This window comes from Epinephelus moara, chromosome 20 (genome assembly GCF_006386435.1).
Source record: "Epinephelus moara isolate mb chromosome 20, YSFRI_EMoa_1.0, whole genome shotgun sequence".
Taxonomy (NCBI): Eukaryota; Metazoa; Chordata; class Actinopteri; order Perciformes; family Serranidae; genus Epinephelus; species Epinephelus moara.
Genome location: NC_065525.1, coordinates 3952026 through 3972198, shown reverse-complemented (window position 1 = coordinate 3972198; position 20173 = coordinate 3952026). Strand labels below are relative to the sequence as shown.

Below are 20173 nucleotides of genomic sequence, written 5' to 3'. Positions count from 1 at the left end.
GAGTTTAAGTATCTCGGGATCTTGTTCACGAGTGAGGGTAGGATGGAGCGGGAGATTGACAGGCGGATTGGAGTGGCGTCAGCAGTGATGCGGGCGCTTAACCGGTCCGTTGTGGTGAAAAGGGAGCTTAGCCAGAAAGTGAAGCTCTCGATTTACCGGTCGATCTACGTTCCAGCCCTCACCTATGGTCACGAGCTCTGGGTAGTGATCGAAAGAACGAGATCGCGAGTACAAGCGGCCGAATTAAATAGCATCAAAATCAAAACAAAGTCTGTTGCTGGCCCCCAGCAGAAAAGACAATTGGCAGTCAGGCCTCCAGGCCCCATCAAAAGATACTTGCCACCTGGCCTAACAACTGTTCTGGGGGAAACTGGCTGTTGAACAATCACCAAAGCTGAAAAGGAAACTGAGCACCGCATGGCAACTGTTTGTTGTTCATGATGAGGGGAGGGGTTATCACCTCTGTCATGGCATAGCACTTCACCATTTATCACATTTCAGCCAACAAACGAGTGCACAGACAGTCACAATGGACAGTATGGTATTGTATAGGTTGTTTAGCCATCCCTGAATATGTATGCATTTATGGTATTTATATAAAATATTAGCTTTTACTCTAAGTCCCACAGAGGTCATGCACTCTCAACTGTCTGAACCACTTAGGCTCAAGTTTTGAACAGAAACCACCATGTATTTGGTTAAGTTTATTATTGCTATTACAGATAGGTGCTTTATCATTGTTTTATTGTGGTGTCTATAAGGGTGCTTTCAGACCTAACCTCTTTAGTCCAGTTAAAACAAACTCAGGTCAGTTTGCGTGGTTAGTACAGTTTATTTGGGCTGGTGTTACAGTTGTCAGTCGAACCCTGGTGTGGACCAAACAACAAAACAAGGCTGTTGAACAAGGTGGATCTCAGTCCGCTTCCAAATGGACTCTGGTGCGGGTTGTTCGTGTTGTGAATGAAAACAAACCAACCACAGGATTTTATGATAGCAGATGTGATTTTAGCAGGATTTCAACAGCTAAACCAATAATAAATCCATCTGCTGATCCTGATATCTGTCCGCGATCTCATAAGTGATCCTGATAAAGGCCATGTTTATCCCATAACCTATTTATGCTAATGCATACATGTAACCATGGTAACACTGTGCACAGCAGTGAGGGTATTTTCCCTGGTTAAGGGCTGTGATAACTGCCATCATTGTTTCTGGCTGTTTACCTTGTCGGTTCACTATGTCCATTAAAAAGTGTGTGACAGTGATGCCACAGTATTAAACCCTGAATCATTACTGTACAAGACGCCTTCTTTTCATCCTGTCTCTACGTTAGTCATTATTCATAACGTGACTGATTTGCAGTCTAATAATAGCCTATTAATAATGTTTACAATCACTTATTTTTCCATGAGCTCTTTGTGAAAATAAAAAAGGAGATATTAACTTTAGAACCATTAAAGTGCTGCTGCAGAAACCTTTGTCAGTTACCAGAGTTTAATTGCCATACATGGGTACTGATGATGCAGGAAAAACTGTCCAAGTAACGAGTTACCTGTCAGTCGGTAGAACTTCATGTTTACTCCTCTTGGTTCATTTGTAAAAAGTCAGTGAAAACAGACACCGAATGAAAACTGAAATGCAATGATGTATCATTTTTTCCCTCTGGTGCGACCAAATTAACCCAACTACAGATGTGAAAGCACCCTAAGTCACTCTTGAATGTTTTTTATGAATATTTTCTTCTGTTGCATTGCAAATTAAGTTTAGTTCTTCTGTTTTTTATTGCCTTTCAGGTCTTTGAAATACTAAAAAGAACAAAATGCAAGGCCAAGTACAGCATGGGTAAGTCTGGATCTCTGTCTCTCTCAGAGGCCTTGTGTTGACTGACCAGTTTAATACTCAATGTCTTGTCTTGTTTTTAAAATGATCGAGTCTAGTGATTTGAACCAGATGGGTGTGGGTTAAGTTGAAATCACAGAAAATAAATTTAGAAAGTTATGTTATTTCAACAGTAGCTATTCTGTCCATGATGGATAGTGGTAGGTTGATCCAACACCCTTGCCCCCTGTGCAGCGTGAAGCTTTGTGGTGTTTGCCCATTGTTGATGAAAGTGGTTAAAGGTGATGTGTAGCTACAGAATCTTGATGCAGTTGATAAATGATTCCTCAAAGCCAAATTTGTCTCTACCAAAGGCTTTTTTGGCATCCAGGGTGGCTATGATGGTCCCTGACTATAACAGCAACCCAGTCTCACTCTGAAGTCATTGAAATCTAGCACTTGGCCAGTGACTTCCGGCATCAGGCAAGGACAATAAAAGCTGCCCTTTCACATCAGCATGACACATGGATGTAGCAGGACAACAACGAAAGTTAACACTGCGGAAGTCCAAGTATGGTGGGCGTGAAGAGTGATAAATGGGTCCAACAGCCACCTACACCTGGGAGTGTGATGTTTGCTTCCTGTAAGATCCTAAAGCCAAACGCTGTTCTATGTTCCTAAACTCAACCACATGCTTTTGTTGCCTAAATCCACGGGTGTGTTGGCAAAACATAACCACGCGCATTTGTCACTGAAGGAAAAAAACGTCAGTTTGCAGTGTTGTACCGACGTAGTGCTTTTCTTTTGAAAGAGACTGCATACAAACTGTACATTTCCTGTGAAAACAGAAGTATATTTTGAAAACAGACAATGCATGTAACAAGCAGAAATTGAAATGGCGTCCCAGAACGTCAACAACCAACGCACCCAGGGTATGTTTCACATTGTATATTTACGGGGAAAGTCCATGAACAAATGTCGATATGCAATGAGGTCAGAGTGAGAATGTGTTGGTTATAGTGATGAACAATGCATTAAATTAATGCTGTGTGTGTGTTACAGAGGAGTAACTACCTTTTATGAACCTGAGTCTGATCTGAATGGATTATGGATGTAGTGACTTTTTCTGTCCCGTGAATTAATTTCTATATCCACGCTGATGAGAGAAATGGGAAGGTAAGTTGATAGGAAAGTTGGGTCTTTGTCAGCCTTTAGGAGGAGTGAAATTGTGGCTGTGTTCATGTTTGCTGGAAGTCTTGAATTTGCTTTCATTTCCGTTATTAGTGTTTGAAGACTGTTGCTAGAATGGACTGCTTATAGAACTCAGCAGGGAAACCACTGGGTCCAGGTGCTCTGTTATTTGGGGCAATTAAAAGTTCACCCTGTGTCACTGGTTAACCAAGTATGTTGGGTTGTTCTTTACTAAGCTATGGTAAGTCAATAAGGCTGAAAAATTACTTGATGTCTAAAATCTTCCTTAATGTGCATAAGCCGGTGTTGTCTATGTCCACCTGCAGCTCTGCCAATAATTTGGTCTTTGGATCAGTAGCTGTCAGCTGGAAACTGGACTGCCTCGATTGCTGCTAGCTTAGCTAGGTTTGTTTTTAGCCTGGTGGCTAGGCTAGCCAATTGCAATTCCTGTCAAGGATTTTTAGGAATTCTGCCTTTGGATTTTACTCTCCTATTCCCATGCTGAATGTACGGACAGTACTCACTCCAGTTGTGGGCTTGTGGACTTAAGAGACTGAACTAGGATGCTGCAAGTTTGCCTGGTTTGTTTTTAGCCTGGTGGCTAGTTTGTGCCTGTCGCTTCCTCACTGAGGATTTCAAGCTTCTAGCACTTTTATGGAATTTTAATCTTTTACTCCCCACTATCCCTGGATGCCTACCTCCTAACTGGTGTAATCCCTGGAGAAAGTGGGGGTAACTCTCGAAGTGTAAGTACATATGCATTCATCTCTAAGATCAGGTCAGATCTCTCATTTCGGTCCTTCTCCAGTGTCAGGCTGACCTCTGCTCTTGGCTATCCTCGTTAGAGTACCCCGAGCTGACCAGTCTACCAACTGAGGTAAAACACTCGGTCGACCTGGCTGTTCCATGTGGGCCTCTTGGTTGACAGCAATAATAGACGCTCCCTTCCCCTCTATGATTCCCAGGATGATTCCACCATTTTGGAGCTGTGTAACTTCTTTGCTCCTCTGGCTGATGTACCAATGTCACCTTCACCGCTGCTGAGTAGAGGTTGTGCTGAAGGGAATTGCAAAGCTGGTATTATTCCAAATGGCTCAGATCATCGTGCAATTACTCAAGCACTGGCACGCCTCTCCATCTGACAAGTGCCCTCGAGTGTGTCTCTCCTCTGCAATGGAGCTTCTGCCCCAACACCTAGAGCTCCAGCTAGCGTGCCTGGCCATCGTCCCTCCAGCCAGGTGGCTGCACCGCTGGATCTGCCAAGCATTACTGGCACTGATGCTAACTGGGCTAGCCTGTTTAGCGCGGCTTGTCAGCTTCCACCAAAACTAGCCTTCTACAACAGTGGTGTGGTAAGCAGCAATCCAGAGATTTTGATTGTAGGTGATTCTGTCATTAGGTATTTGACTCTCCCTGGTGCTATTACCCATTGTACCTCCGGTGGCAAGGTTGTCGATTTAATTGAACTCATTCAGACTCTCACTGACCTGCATCCCACTGTTAACATTGTTTTACAAATGTGGGAATGAATGATGTCATGGCTAGAAATTCCAGCAAATCACATGCAGACCTTGAGTCTCTGTGCCATACAATTGAGAGTCTGGGTAAATGTTTTCTGTTGTCCGGCCCCATTCCAACTCTCTCCAAAAGCTTTGAACATTTTAGTTGACGCTTTAGTCTACATCACTGGTTAAAAAACTTCTGCTCTGCTGCAGGATATGACTTCTAACTTTGATTACTTCTGGACTAAAACAAGCCTGTACAGAGCGGATAGTGTATACCAACAGAAAAGGCACAAAGCAGCACAAATTTCATCCAGTAGCATTTTCATCCTGATATGCACTCCGGCAAGACTCGATCCAGACTTCTGTGTCTCCCACCAACACATCAACTATAAACTGTGTGAATCCTGCCACAGTGTGCTTTGACTCTCATATAGTCTAAGTGTGTGCTGAGTAAGTGGAACTGTCAACCTTAATTAACAGTTCCACTCACTCAGCACACACTTTAAACATGGCTCTTCTCAATGTCCGATCCCTTACTAATAGAATCTTCATTGTTAATAATATTATAGTTAATAATATTATAAAATCTTATCAACTTGATTGTGTTTTACTCACTGAGACCTGGCTTGATGAAACTGGTAGTTAGGAGCTGATTGAAGGTTCAATGTCTAAATTTCATTTTCACACTGTACCAGGTCTAACAAGAAGGGGTGGAGGTGTTGCTGCTATTTTTTTCAGATACTTTATCATGTAAAAGCATAACACTTGGTTATTTTTCTACATTTGAATATGTAGTTTTAATAATCAGATCTGTATATCCCTGTCAAAGGCTCACAGTTTACTGCCCTCCTAGACTCAATAAAGGTCTTTCACCTGAATTTGGAGAACGTTTATCCAAAATTACTGTTGAATATGACTCAATTTTTATTTCTGATGATTTTAACATTCATGTTGATAACTCTGATGATTATTTTGCTAACCAGTTCGCTGACATGTTGTCGGCCTTTGAGCTCATACAACACATTGCTTGGCCTACACATAATCAAGGTCACACTCTTAAGCGAGTTATTTGTAAAGGCCTTGATATAACCCCATAGTGCATACTACAGTAGATGGATTTAAGATCTTAAGATTTAAGATTTAAGATCACTTTTGTATTGTTTTAATACTACTCTAATGACTAAATATGAACCTGGTTTAAAATTAGTCAAAAGACGGACCATCTGTGCTACATCGTACAGATTTAATGCTAGATATACTAACTCTGTTAGGTGTAGCAGGGTACAGTCTTTTGTAATGCCTTTTTTGTCATTGTACTTTAACTTGTCATCTTTGTGTGACAGTTTGGTAAATAATTTCAGCATTTCAGTCATGGCCGGATTACCCAATGGGCTTTATGGGCACAGGAAGGGGCGCAGCCATTGGCCCAGCCAGAATGGGAGAAAACTACTGTGTAATGTTTTTTCCCCTAAATCCCTCCTCTTCAAATTTCAAATAAATGACACCATGTATAACCAATAAAAATCATGCTGATATATATTTTTTTTAACCTAAATAGAATGATTTAATCGGTCAAGTGCAAATGTGGAAACCATGGTAACAGGCCGCTCCGCCTCTGCCCCTACACGACTGTCGTCAGCCATAGCAGTGATAAGAGAGTGAAAGATGAGCAAAACAAGTGGTTGTACCAAACATAAGAGGAGAAAAGAAAAGGAGGAGGGGGAGGCAACTTTTTTTAAAAACGTGTGCCTTCTATCCAAACTTTCTTCCTCAAACGGAGCCAGGAGAATCAAGGTGAAGATTCTTTGGAGTTGGAGAACACCGTGCAAGCTAAGCTAGCTAACCGGGAGCCGGAGCCGGAGGAAGATGCCACAGGAAGCCCGCCACAACCTGTAACGGTAGCCAGCTGCAGTCACAGCACCGGCAGCTAGTGGATGTAGAAGATGATGGTGAAGTGAGTGAAAACGCGCGAGCTGTTCTTATTGATCGTGGACCTGCAGCCTTCCATAACCGCCAGATACCCAGCATCAACTCGTGATGGCGGTTTGGGCAGTAAAGTGTGCTCATTCACAAACGATCTGCTGTACAGCCGTCTACAAAATGGAGAAAAACTTTCCTGTGACTGGATCACCTATTCACCATCCACAGGTAGCCTAATATTTTATGCTTTGCTTGCATGCTCTTTTCAACGAAGAAAACCCAGTTTGTTAGTGGCTACTCTGACTGGAAACACCCCGAACGTCTGCGGGATCACGAGAAAAGCACAGAGCACTGTAGCCGCATGCTGGCGTTGCTTCGGCAAATGGCGCAGACAACCATTCACGCTCACATTCACACCTACAGTCAATTTAGAGTTATCAATTGACCTAATCCCCAATCTGCATTTCAAGCTGGAGTGCCCGGAGAGTACCCACGCTGACACGGGGAGAACATGCATCCGCTCAGAAGGGCTCCCACACCCGGGATCGAACCGGGAACCCGCTTGCTGTGAGGCGACAGTGCTAACCACCACACCACACCACCGTGCTGTTTTGTATCCTTTTTTTTATTACCAGTAAATGAGAGTAGAGATAATAAAGAAGGAGGAGACAGAAAAAGAGAGACAGCCCTCAGAGAGCCAAAGACAGGACACAAAGATCATCTGGAGACAGAGCAGAAAAGCCATATTAACAGGTATGTGTATGTGGGTTTGTGTGTGAATTATGGAAGATTCTGAATCCACAATCTGGACTTGTGGAGGTGAAGCAGTTTGTGTTTTCAAATGCTAATGAGTAACAATATAAGCTGATTTCTTGATATTGTTGCTTGGCGAGGAAAGCGTTGTTGCAATTATGTGTAAATCCTGTATGATGGAGGATATCTGCAGGTGTCGATTTTGTCCTTCTTTGTGATCATATACAGTGACTGCGCCCTGTCAGTGTAAATCCTGTATACATTACAGGTGTTTCCAACAAATAGCAGTCCATAATACAAAACATTTTGGATAGTCCAGTGGGTTGTGTTGTTTTTGCTGCTGACAAGATTGTTGGTAAACAGACTCATTGCAGTGAGTGTTTGGCTGCTTTATTAACCTATATGATGCAGTGCGTATAGGTCTTTTTGGTTTTAAACATAATATGATCGAGACTAAGCTGTAACATTAGGCAGGCCTAAGCCGAGCCCCCTCCTCCACTACAGTTTTCAGAGGTTTTCTTTACGGGAGTCAGGTAGAAGTTACCAAATTTCATTTCATTTCATTTAACCTTTATTTTAACAGAGAGGTCCATTGAGAGCGAGCTCTCTTTCTCAAGGACGCCCTGTATGTACCACAAAAATACACAATTACAGAGTTAACAGAGTTAAATACAATATATAAAAATACATGCAATAAAATGAAAATTGCCTAAATAAAGACCTAACTTCATCCCAAGGGCTCAACTGTGCTCAGAGTATGAATGTAAAATGCCTCTCTGCAGAGCAGTAAGTTAATAATGTATTCTTTTCTATACCCCAGAACTTTGGTGATGGTGCAGAGCAGTGGCTAGCTTAAGTTTTTAATCCTAAAGCACACATCTTTGGCTTTCCATCATTTGGATTTTGTAACACTAATTAGCTGGCATGAATTGTGATACCAACTTATCTTTAATAAGCTGAAATAGGTCAACAAAATCAAAGCTCACAAAGCTTAACACATACATGACTTAAATGTAAAATAATTCCGAGGGCTACAAGCCTCATTGACTCTACTGAGGAAGGAACCCACATTAACACCTATTTGTTTTCCCTCTGCAGGTATCACCAGTCTGCTGGGTTCTGGTGTCTATACAGCAGCCTACCCTCTTCATGATGTGAGTAATACTAATCCTGGCATTAATAGATTATTATAATAGGTGGTACTAGTTCCAAGTCATGTTTATATGCTTGTATTTTTAAGCTGTTATACAATCGGTCACATTTGTGTTATCACTAGAAGATGAATTGAAAAGTAAGGGTGGGCTGATTGATCTTGAAATATCAATGCTCTCGATACTACATTTAATTTTGAAGATTGATCCTTACGTCAAAAGGATAGATACTAAAAAAGGGCATCTCTCTTCCATGTTGTACATATTTGTATTTCAGTAGTAAAACTGCAAAAACATTCCGTTGTTGTGAACACATCTAGTAAATGTACTCTTTGCCTCTCCGCTGATTTTGTATTGCCTGCACTCAAACAACTTACCTGAGATCCAGCAGTTTTTAGTTTCACTTTCACCCAATGTTGGCAATAGGAGGATGGTAAGACCACCTCCCAGCTCTCCCGTTTACTGCTGTGGGCTGACGCGAACCCGTAATTGTACAGCAAATACAATAGCGTGCACATCTGCATGACCGTAGCTGTCCACGGACATTCAATGCAGATAGTATGTCCAAGCCTGACTAGTTTTATCCAACACATAGTAGCAGTGATGACTTAATGAAAGAGGAAAAAACAGGAGAAAGAGAACTTGGAGCTGCAACCGAAGTAGGAAGGAAACATCTCAGCATCCACACCTCTGACACAGAGACAGAGTTCACTGGCAGACCAGGTATATAGTAGCCTAGTGAAATAAATATTCTAGTCAAATCAGATCTTCATCACTGGTTAATGTTACATTTTCACACTGTAATATTTCTCATCCGTTGTTGTTACTTAAGCAGACTGGTTATGTGCCTCATAAATTATTACACACTGCTTTCACTCCCACATAAAAAAGCCACTTTAAACAATAAAAAGTAGCATAACAATATCGATATTGGTGATTCTGGCCCTGTATTATTTGATATTGGATCAAAACCTTGTTGTATCGCCCACCCCTAGTGAAAAGATGTCAACACTAGAAAACTACTGTAGCTCAACATTTCTTCCTACTAGTCCATGTCAGATGATTAAATCTGGTTTACAGCCCTGTCTCAGTGTGCACAGTAACTAGCTTTAGTGTTTCTCTTTCCTTTTTCAGGGAGATATTAATGAGGACAGCGCAGAGCCCAATGACAGAAAGGTGAGACAGTTGTTTCTAATGGAGACCAGTATAAAAGTCTTTACAGATTGTCGGTCGTGCTTTGCACATGTACAAATGCACATTATTTTGTCACCACTTCAGCTTTCACCTTGGAACACAAACAAATTGGGCCTGCTTGAGCATGATTTTATTTCTCTTGCTATGTAACCCATGTAGATCACCTGCTGCTGGCGTGCATAAGTGCTCTATGAATGCTTTTATCTTCTAACGTGGAATCCTCCGTAGCCTTGTGAGACCAAATAATTGCAAATCAAAGGTCTACTTTGCTACCTTTATATCCGTCCATCTCCAGAATCAATTTCCATACTCAAGTCTATTTTCCTTGCTGACATTTTTAACAGTTAACAGATGATACACAAATTGGGATAAAAACATGTTTCAAACTTTGAGAAGATGAATGCTGTTATTGTCCAGGTTATTCTGTTCTAGGTGTTTTGGTATATTCTCAGGGGTGAAAGTAGTTTTAAATTCTTGCAGGTACTATTACCAAAACCTTCATTGCTTCATATTGTTCACCTCTCCTCGCTTCATGTGTTTTTAAAAATGTGTTTCAAAAACCAAACAAACAAATAAAAACATTTCAATATTTTACTGTACCTGTATGGAGTAGAAAGAAATTAAAAACACTTCACGTGTAGAGTAAAATATTTGTTTTAATGTTTAGGGTGCTGGCATGTATGAAACATTAATGAACATTTAATACCATGCATGTCATTTTTTTCTTTTTTTCTTTTTCTCTTTTCCTCTTTACCTATTTTTCGTTGTAAAAAACATTGATCAACGTCTGCAATAAACTATTTAAATATTTACTATTTAAATCACGCTGACAGCGTTTGAGCCAACCACAAGAATGTGTGGAATTTCGTTGGTTTCATTTATTGTTTGTCCTGTCCCGGTGCAAACAGCATTTTTTGACGTCCATGGTCCAGTTGTGGAAAAATCAAACGTCCCAGTACAGGAAGTAGACGCGCATGCGCAGTCACGTACTGCTGAGAGTGAAATCCCTGATTGTTAGCTCACACGTTCAAGCTGTTCTCTGTGTTGTTGAAATTAAACAAAATAACCTGGAACATATCTGCTTATTATGCTACTGATTTTAATTGGGATATTTTTTGATGAACTGAATGACATTTAACAGTGTTGCACGTCTCGAAGGCTGGGCTCATATCTCCCAGTGGAGGGGATGGGGGAGAGAGGGAGATGACCAGACAGCGCGGCTCCGTCGAGCATGGACCAAAACACAGCACGGACAGTTCAGAAGCAATTCGGAACGAGTTAAAAACAATTAATAAACAGACAAAGTGGTGTTTAAAGCTGCATATATTGCTAGCAGATCTATTTTCTGGCCTAAAGTGCGGCCTTGACTGGTTCTGAATGTGGGCTTTAGCAGGCAGCCGCTCTCTCCTCTTCCTGGTACTACCGCCACTGAATCTTTAAGTGGTAGTACCAGACTGTACCAGCTTACTTTCACCCTGTATATTCTGCCATAATAGTTGAATAATAACAGTATAACTGTGGTGACATTTTATATTTTTCTTAAAATGTGAAAGAAAAACATCCAAACCAACAGTGATTAATCCTACTAACAAGTGTTGTGTGTATTTAAAGCCTGATATATCTTCTTCCTCTGTGCCACAGAACTCCATTATAAACACCAGTATAAACACATCAGTGAACCACATCAGTCCCACATACATCATTCTGCTTCTAAGAATACTCATTAGCGTACCACATGTTTATTAATCCACTGCTGAAAATAGTCCCCAACAAATACACTATTTATGACATATTTATAATTACATTAAATCAACAGCCGGTAGCACAGTTTAAAGTTTTCAGCATGTGATTTTAGTTAAAGACGTATACCCAGTCAAATGATGTAAATGACAGGGAACCTTCTCCAGGCCATTTGTGTTTGTCATATGTACTGTAAATCCAGTGGCTTATCCAACTAGCATGGTTCTGAACACAGTTCACAGAAACAGAAAAAGGAAGGCATGAACAAACTTGACAAACAATGCAACAAAATACTGTTTACTGTCTTCCACAGCTGTTGTATGAAGAGTGGGCCAACTACAGTGTTTTCTACAAGTACCAGCCCATTGGACTTGTACGGTAAGGACATATTTCTTAACTGCCAATCTTCCTTGGTTACAGCTCTGATATCAAAGTCCCCCTACTATTTAACAGCCAGGACTTTCATTTTCAAGGACCGTAATTCCAGCTCATTAAATTGTACTTATTACACGGCTCTATTAAATGCTGTATTCTGATTGGTCAGTCGCGGCATTCAGCGGTAATGACCGTTGCTAGTAGCAACGGTCATTACCAACGGTCATCAGTTGCTATGTAGCCCAGCGTTGAAGTGAAGTGGCTGATTTTAACATTTCTTTTAACTTATTTGGAGAGTAGCTGTAAGGATTTTGAGGAATGGGATGCTGCTGAAGAATAAGAATACGGACTTTCTCTGCCAAAAACAAAAGAATACGGATTTGAATACACACTCGGCAGTCATGCTTAATGACATTTTACGCGAGTTTTATGCCTCGGTTCAGTCCACTAAGCCTGGGTGAGTACAAAACTTTCACCAAAAGTTGTCGAATCCGGTCGGTTTTAATGCACTTCGCGGAGGCAGACAACATTATTTATTTAACTGATAATTAGCCGTGTAATAAGCGGGATAATGTGTAATGAGCCGGTGAATACTGGGAAAATAACTCCCGACAGGGGAATAGAACCCCGACGCGCAGCGGTTTTCCCAGTATTCACCGGCTCATTATACATTGTCCTTTACATATTAAACCTGTATATCATATACTAATTTGTAACATACCCATAATTATATATTACAGTGTAATCCTCGATACTGCACCTAGATGGCACCAAATTCAGAAATGTTCTAATACTGCACATAGTGGGTTTAGATAAGAAGGTTAGGGAATTTTAAACTTCATACGGTCCCTCCAGGATTCATGGGCTGTTTTTGTGATTGTTGTGGCCTGAAATGTCTGATTTTACAGCAGCTCTTCTAAAAAAATAGCAGTGCATGTTGCAATGTTTTTATGACTCAGTGCTGGTGACAGCCGTGGCTGGAAGCATTATGTTTTCAGGTTGTCCGTCCGTTGTACATACGTCTGTACCTCCGCACATAAATAGGTAGGGACGTACGTTCGTCTCATTCTTGTGAATGCGATATCTCAAGAACAGCTTGAGGGAATTTTTCCAAGTTTTGCAAGAATGTTCACTTGGGCCCAATAATTAACTGAGTAGTTTTTGATAGCGATAGGTCAAAGGTCAAGGTAACTGTGACCTTGTCTGTCTCATTCTTGTGAATGTGATATCTCAAGAATACATCAAGGACACACCAGTGGACAGGCCATAGGTTATGACCAGGTCCAGGGTGTGTCCTCTGTTGTGAGTTGGCTGTGTGCAGGTTGTTTAAAATCCATGCAGGTTAAAAGGTTTAAAAATTCTCTGAACACTGGATCAGATGTATTATCAACATGTAAATTAAAATCACCAGTTATTAAAATTCTGTTATAGGTGGTGTGTATGATTGATAATAGTTCTGAGAATTCAATGGTGGGGTGGTCTGTAAACGGTGTTACAAAGAATAGGAGGATTGCTAAAAACAAAGGCATGGTACTCAAATGATGTGTAGCTGTTAAAAGAAACTTCAGGAGAGTTTAGTGTATTTTTGGTGACTGAAGCAGTTCCGCCTCCTCCTGTTTTACCTTTCCTAGTAGAAAATAAAAAATTAAAATTTGGTGGGCAAGCCTCGGTTAGCATAACTGGTGTGTCAGTGCCAAGCCATGTCTCTGTTAAAAGAATACAGTCCAACTTGTTATCTAAAATCAAGTCATTTATGATAAAAGTTTTATTTAAAAGACAGCGCACGTTCAGCACGGCCAAGTTAATGTTTGTGCTGAGCGTGCGCTCATCGTCACAATGTAGTGAGTGTGAAGCAGGTGTGACAGGAACTAAGATTTTTGGGTTGCTATTGGTCCATGGTAAAGCTGGTCTATTAAATCTATTTGAGATTCTGACTGGGATGCATATGGATGTGGGAATGGATTGGCGATGAACCAAGGAGGAAAGCAGGGGGGCGTGTGCTTCCGATGTACGCAACTGTCTGTCACATGGGGCACACTGTGGCGGCTCAGAGGTAGAGCGGGTCGTCCACCAATCGAAAGATCAGCGGTTCGATCCCGGGCTCCTCCAGGCTGCATGTCGAAGTATCCTTGAGCAAGATACTGAACCCCAAATTGCTCCCGATGGCTGTTCCATCGGTGTGTGAGTGTGTTAAAACTGACTAGCCTCGGCCACCAGTGTATGAATGTGTGTGTGAATGGGTGAATGTGACTCGTAGTGTAAAAAGCGCTTTGAGTGGTCACTAGATGACTAGAAAGGCGCTATACAAATGCAGGTCCATTTACCATTACTGTACAGCTGCAGTTGCTAACATGCGGCTGCCCAGCCTGCTCGGATGGGGACCGTCAGCCCTGACCGGGGGCCGGTTCCAAAATAAGTTAAAATTGTCGATAAAAGTAAATCCATAAGTGACCCAGGCAGCCTGGGTCCAGGAATTGAGGGCAAGGAGCCTGCTGAAGCATTCTGCACCGCGGGACAGTGTTGGCAGGGGACCTTTCCACAGTTTTTTAAAAGGTTAAAAAGAGCAACAAAATTCATTTTTGTCAGCTCTGATTGATTGCCGGGAGATAGCCCAAATGAAAAATTAGTCGGTTTATGGAGGAAGGGACTGAATGAAGCAGTTCGGGAAGTTTGTCAAGGGACTGTGGCTCCAGGAAAGCAGTGAGTTGTGGCATTGAAAAAATGACTATTCCTGATGATACTGTCCCCAACCAACACAGAAGAAAAAGGAAAAAGAGGACGAAGAGGAACAGGATGGGGATTGGGGGACTCACATGAGGCAGGTGGACGGTCCATGCTGCGTGACCGGGGGGGGGGCAGGAGCTACGGCAACTCGGCAGTCCCGGCCCCGGCAGGAGGATCGTCATCCCGGCTGTGGGAGAGGAGTCCCCCAGAGTGTCTCAGTACAGCCTCCTTTAGGAACCTCCGATGCGCCACGGAAGCCGATGCCCGGGAAGGGAGTCGATGGTCGGGTCCTGCAGCCGAGACACTCCGGTCCTCAACAGGTGCCAGCGAGGAAGACGCGGATCCATACGTGCAGAGCGCTGCAGGAGTACCACTGGTCGGTGGAGAGGGAGCCACAGCGCCGTTAGACGCCGAGGCAGACCCCTCCAAGCAGGGAGCGTCTGGATCAGCACCGGCCGGCGGGGAAGGAGCCCGATGCCAAGGCGCTGTAGCTGTTTGACAGGCTGAGGCGCGGAAGTGAGGCAGCACAGTCAAGGGCTCTCTTACCCTGCCGACCACCTCCACCCAGGACCACCAGCGACTCGGTGTTGAGCTTGGTGGAGGCCAAGCAGTGGGATCCCAGTGCACCGTGTCCTGAAGGGCCGCTGTGAGTGAGGTGATCTGGAGCGACTGTTCATGAGCCACCTCCTGGAGGGTGGTCAGCATGGAGGATTTGTCATTTAGCTCACCAGAGAGCCGGTGAATGTTCTCTTTCAGGTCAGCAATCTTTTTGTCTGCTTTTTCAAGCTGGGGGTCCACATTAGGGTGCCATGTATGTATCGCTGTGTTGTCAGCTGGTGGACGTTTTCCCACCTGTCAAGCAGGCCAGGCAGTGTCTGGCTGTTAAAACCCCTAATGCATGGACATCCAGTGATTAAAAGATAACATCCGATTAAAGGAGATAAATAAAAACAACTGATGTCCAAGCAGATAGCTTAAAAGTCACTTCAAAGCTAAAATAAATCAGTTTAAAATCGTGGGTTAGGGAGAGCACAGACAGGCAGCTACAGACGCCGGCACCATATCCACTTGGACTCAACAATGAACTAATTAGATTTTGGTGATCAGAGGTCAAAGGTCAAGGTATATGTGACATCTGTCTCATTCTTGTGAACGTGACATCTCAAGAATACCTTGAGGGAATTCCTTTACCGGGACCGTCTGGATGTAATAGTCCATGGAGGTGTGACAGGATGTACCACTCTCTCTCTCCGCTACTTTGTTTATCTCATGCATTCCTTGGACTTCCGGTTTCCCCTTTTGCATTATTTCCACTCACGCAGGCGCAGAACGTATGTGCTACTTGGCCATCGGATGTAGTCTTTGTAGTGTGTTCAAATGCAACTGACACAGGGCGACGTAGATGACGCAACAGTTGGCTTTCGTTGCCGCTATTTCTTTGATGTCAGTTTGGTGTGTCAGCACCTTAACACAGCACAACGTGATCCCATCCCTACTTCTCATAATATGCTGCTTGGGCCGAAGCCCCACAGTAGCTTTTAACATCCAACACCAACCATAAATCTCAAACTGACACAGAAACGGCTCTACTCTGTCGTTAAACCGGTTGGTAACCGTTGGGTAATGTTACCCTTGCATTGCTAACAGTTAGCCCTGTCAGTGTGTGTTTGTGTGATTCTGTCCTCCCAGGTGCAGAGCTCACACTCCTGCAGCAGTAGTCTCATGATGATTAGAAAGAAAGAAAGAAAGAAAGAAAGAAAGAAAGAAAGAGAGAGACCTGCTGAGCAAATCAATACACAGCACGCAGCTCTCACTGAAATGAGATTTTACCCTTTTTATATGGCAAAATTTGCTGTGAAGCTGTGGTGATCGGACGAAATTTAAAGGTCATGCAGAACTCATGGTGATTAAATGAATTTGCGTTAATTGCTGCAATTTCTGTTCTATTCTTGTTCATTGGTGAATTTGTTGCAAATCATTTGTCCATGTTTTCTTGGTACTGATTTATGAGTGTGTAAACAGTACTCATTCTCAAATTACAACCTTTTTACCAAAGACAGGTTGTAGTGAGCAGGTGGTGTGTGGAGGAATGTTTTACTCAAAAATAACACAGCTAAATTGGTCAGAGGTAAGTTTTATGTGTTTCATGTTTACAACAATTCAAACATAGTACGTATTTGTTTGCGAATGATGGCTACAACGCATACCGCGCTCTCCTATTGAGAGTGCTGGCTGCGGGCTTCAAATGCCCCAACAGGCTGTTCACACATCAGGGTTTCTGCTACATGTAATTGATTTTTGTAATTGATCGCAAAATAAAAGCCGCCACGCATTCAGAATGCTGATTTTTTTTTTTTTTCTTCAGATGTTAAAACAGTGTAAAGTATATTGTATGAATGGATATATATATGTGTATATATATATATGCGTGTGTGTGTGTGTGTGTGTGTGTGTGTGTGTGTATAGCCTATATTTACGCACATATACTTACCATAATCAGATTTTGAAATTATAATTCAAATATCATGAAATGTTATGTGACACTACGCTGCAATTAACTTTATTTTGAAAAACGAACACTGGAGTCATCACCTGCCTGTCTGGCTGTACTGCGGCGCGCTCAAGAGTGGAGGGGAGGCAAAGAATCGACAGTCCGAAGTAGAGGGAGAGAAAAGGGGTGAGAGATAGGTAGTGCTGTGTAGAGCTTAGATTGGGCCCAAAAAATCCAACCCGACCCCACCCGAGCCTGTGCATGTTCTGTCCGAGCCCTGCCCGGTAGGGCTGCACGATTAATCTAATCGCAATCGCAATGTAAGCTGTGCGATTACATAACCGCATAAAAGGCTGCGATTTGCGATTTAATGTAAATAAATGTTAACGTGTGTGCCTGTGAATGTGACTACTTCTCCTGTAGTGTGTGGAGTGACCAACACAGACGCTGAAGAAGAGCATGAGCACGACCATGAACAGGCTGAGTTGGTGGTGGAAAAAAACGCAACGTCTATTACATGGCGATACTTTGGATTCAGGTACAGCAGCGTTTAACAGAAAGACATGCTGTGTAAAAGTTTAAAAGTTGGTCATGTTGTCCTGCGGTAACACGACCAATCTATATCAGCACTTGAGACAGCACAGAGAAAAGTAGGAAGAATACATGCGAGAGAAAGCCGAGCCGTGTAACGTTAAAGACAAAGAGACAACTGAAAGCCGCCAGAGCCTCATAAAACAACATCCAAGCACAATTACGCAAACATTTGTAAGTGTCAGGGGGAAATCACGGACTCCGTAACAAACTATATAATAACAAATGAAAAATTGAGCAATTTTGCTCGGGTTTGGCCCACTTGACATGCTGCTGTGTTGTGCTATGGTGTGCTGGAATTTGTCATTTACGTGAAAACGCCTGAATGCAACACAGGCTCGCTCCACTGTGTGTACAGTGCCATGCTGCGCTGCTGTCTGAGCAGCGTGTTTGACTGTGGTCTGTCTGTTGATGGTTATTTACACTGTCCATAACAATAACTATGTCAGGTCAGGTCAATGCCCCCCTAATATAATGTGTAACACTGAATCAAGCAAGAAGACTAATGATACCATTTATGTGTTATATTGTAATCGCAATCGCAAATCGCGATATTGTCCATTCAAATCGTAATCGCACATTTTTATCAAATCGTGCAGCACTACTGCCCGGCCCGTCCCTTTAGCTGTAATTATGAGCCCGAGCCCGGTTTAAACCCGACATTTTTTTAAGGATACGAACGTGGACATTGAAGGCTGACTCTTGCCTTTCTTTGCATGGCAAGCCTTCGTCATGTGCCTCTTAAGTGTCGAGGTCCCCGTCTTTTTGCCAGTGGCACCATCAAGGGGGGGCCATTTATTAATTTGCGACACCTACTACCTGTTTACCACGCCCCCTCTCCAGACAACCTGGTCAGTGTAAGAGCACATTCAAGATCAACAGTATTCAACACACTTTTAATTGTTTTTATGCGTAGGTGAAGATAGACCTGAGGAACAGGCAGCATCAATGGGCCACCTCATACGACAGAGCCTAAGAGCTCTTTTTCAAAAAATCAAGAAAAATAAAGTGCTCTCAGCCAGGCTACAGTTGTGTATATAGTTGTGCTACAGTTGTGTAGTGAATAAATAGTGTATTTATAAAAACATCCAGTTTCCATCATCGCCGGAGCCCTCCCCCACAGTTTAAAAAAATCCTGGAGGAAACCCTGCACATACACACTCCAAAGCTGTAGAGTGATAGTGTTTCTATGCATTGTGAATGGGACTTGCCATTGCAGCCCAGTACCACATACAAAGATTTAAAAGGTGCCTAGCGACACTACAGGGCAAAATTAAAGCAGGTTGGGAAAGCTTTGCAAATGTCCTCTGACACAATGCAAGTAATGACCAGGCGAGAGCTAATCAAGCTTGTTTTAATGCTGGTAGAACCTCAAGCACAGAGTTGTTTACTATTCCACCCCATTAATGAAGTGGGGATTGCTCCCAGTGCAGATTTTTTTTTAACACAGTGTTAAAAAAAGGGCTACAAAGAAGGATCCTGTACTTGGAAAAATGTGCAAGAAACTTCCTTGTGTGTAGTATGACAGCAATGTCAGAACACAACTGTGCAGTTGGAGCGGAGTATGTAAATTATGCACTCTAAATCACTCTAGAGACTGCCTACTACTTTGTATGTGTGAACGCAGTGTCCACCTTGAACAATGGGGGCAGTATTTGGATGTGACATTAGGTCACCAGCAGATTTTGATAAAAAACACTGAGTTTGTCATATCTGTCACTATTTCTGCCAAGACTTTAGGAACTATATTATATTGATTGATGTTTCCAGTCACCTCTTTGTCAGCTCCACTAAATTTATGCCAAATTTATGCTTTTATGTCTATTTTGTAAGTTTGGTGGTGTCTTTTGTGGTTTGCTTTGGACGTTGGTGGCGTGTGGCTGTAAGTCACTCATCAGGATGAGAAAAACAACTCACCACTCTGTAAATTCTCCTGCTGGGGACTTCTGCTAGCTGGCCAGGTCAGGGTATTCAAATGTAAACATCAGTAAAAATCGAGGAAAAGAAAATGGGAACAGCCGTACTACTCAATGACATCCGTGCCTGCATCAGTTTCCAACTGGTTATCAGGAACTGAAACATGGATAAATCCTGAACAGCACCATTCAGCCAGATGAGTCTTTTTCTATGTGCCAATCTGACAGAACGGGGACTCTGACGAGAAATGGGAAGGAGGCATGTGCTTTACAGTAAATAAGGACTGGTGTGACAGTGGGAATGTGAGGTGCTGTCCTGTTCCCATTCATTCTGCACCACAAGGGGAACAAACACACTAGATCACTGCTATCCACCTTATTTTCAAACACGGAAGTAAATAGTGATCAACTTCCGTTTTTTTGTGCGTGACTTCCGGTCAGCCGCTTTCCCTCATGCTTTCCCTTACCGGAGCTAACGGTGCAAGCAAATTTTTTTTCAATTTTCAGTTGTTTATGTTAGTCAATCAGTTAGTTAGTTAGTTAGTCTGTGTATTTTGTATAGCCTAGATAACTGTGCCCACGTTTCCGTTATAACAGAAATGTATTCCCTCTAAACGCGAATAAGTCGCATGTTAATCAAAAACTATGAACCAAAAAAAGCACAATCTATCCCGAATGAGACAAACTGCTTGATACCCGTCTCCAGTGTACCAGCAGAGAACCTGCAGAACCGAATCAGCGAAAAAACACACCGGGCTACACAGCCTCTCTACCTGAGCAGCTGAAGCTGCGGCTCGCACCCTC

At 42.6% G+C, this 20173-nt stretch overlaps 1 protein-coding gene across 1 annotated transcript in view; it reads left to right on the top strand.

The window, feature by feature from the left end:
* The window catches only part of LOC126407378 (anoctamin-1-like), a 131031-nt gene that overhangs the window by 39847 nt on the left and 71011 nt on the right, over nucleotides 1–20173 (top strand). The window contains exons 6-9 of the mRNA XM_050072213.1: nucleotides 1794–1842; nucleotides 8286–8341; nucleotides 9473–9514; nucleotides 11586–11650. Of these exons, the coding sequence (XP_049928170.1) occupies nucleotides 1794–1842; nucleotides 8286–8341; nucleotides 9473–9514; nucleotides 11586–11650 (212 nt within the window). The remainder of the gene's footprint in view (nucleotides 1–1793; nucleotides 1843–8285; nucleotides 8342–9472; nucleotides 9515–11585; nucleotides 11651–20173) is intronic.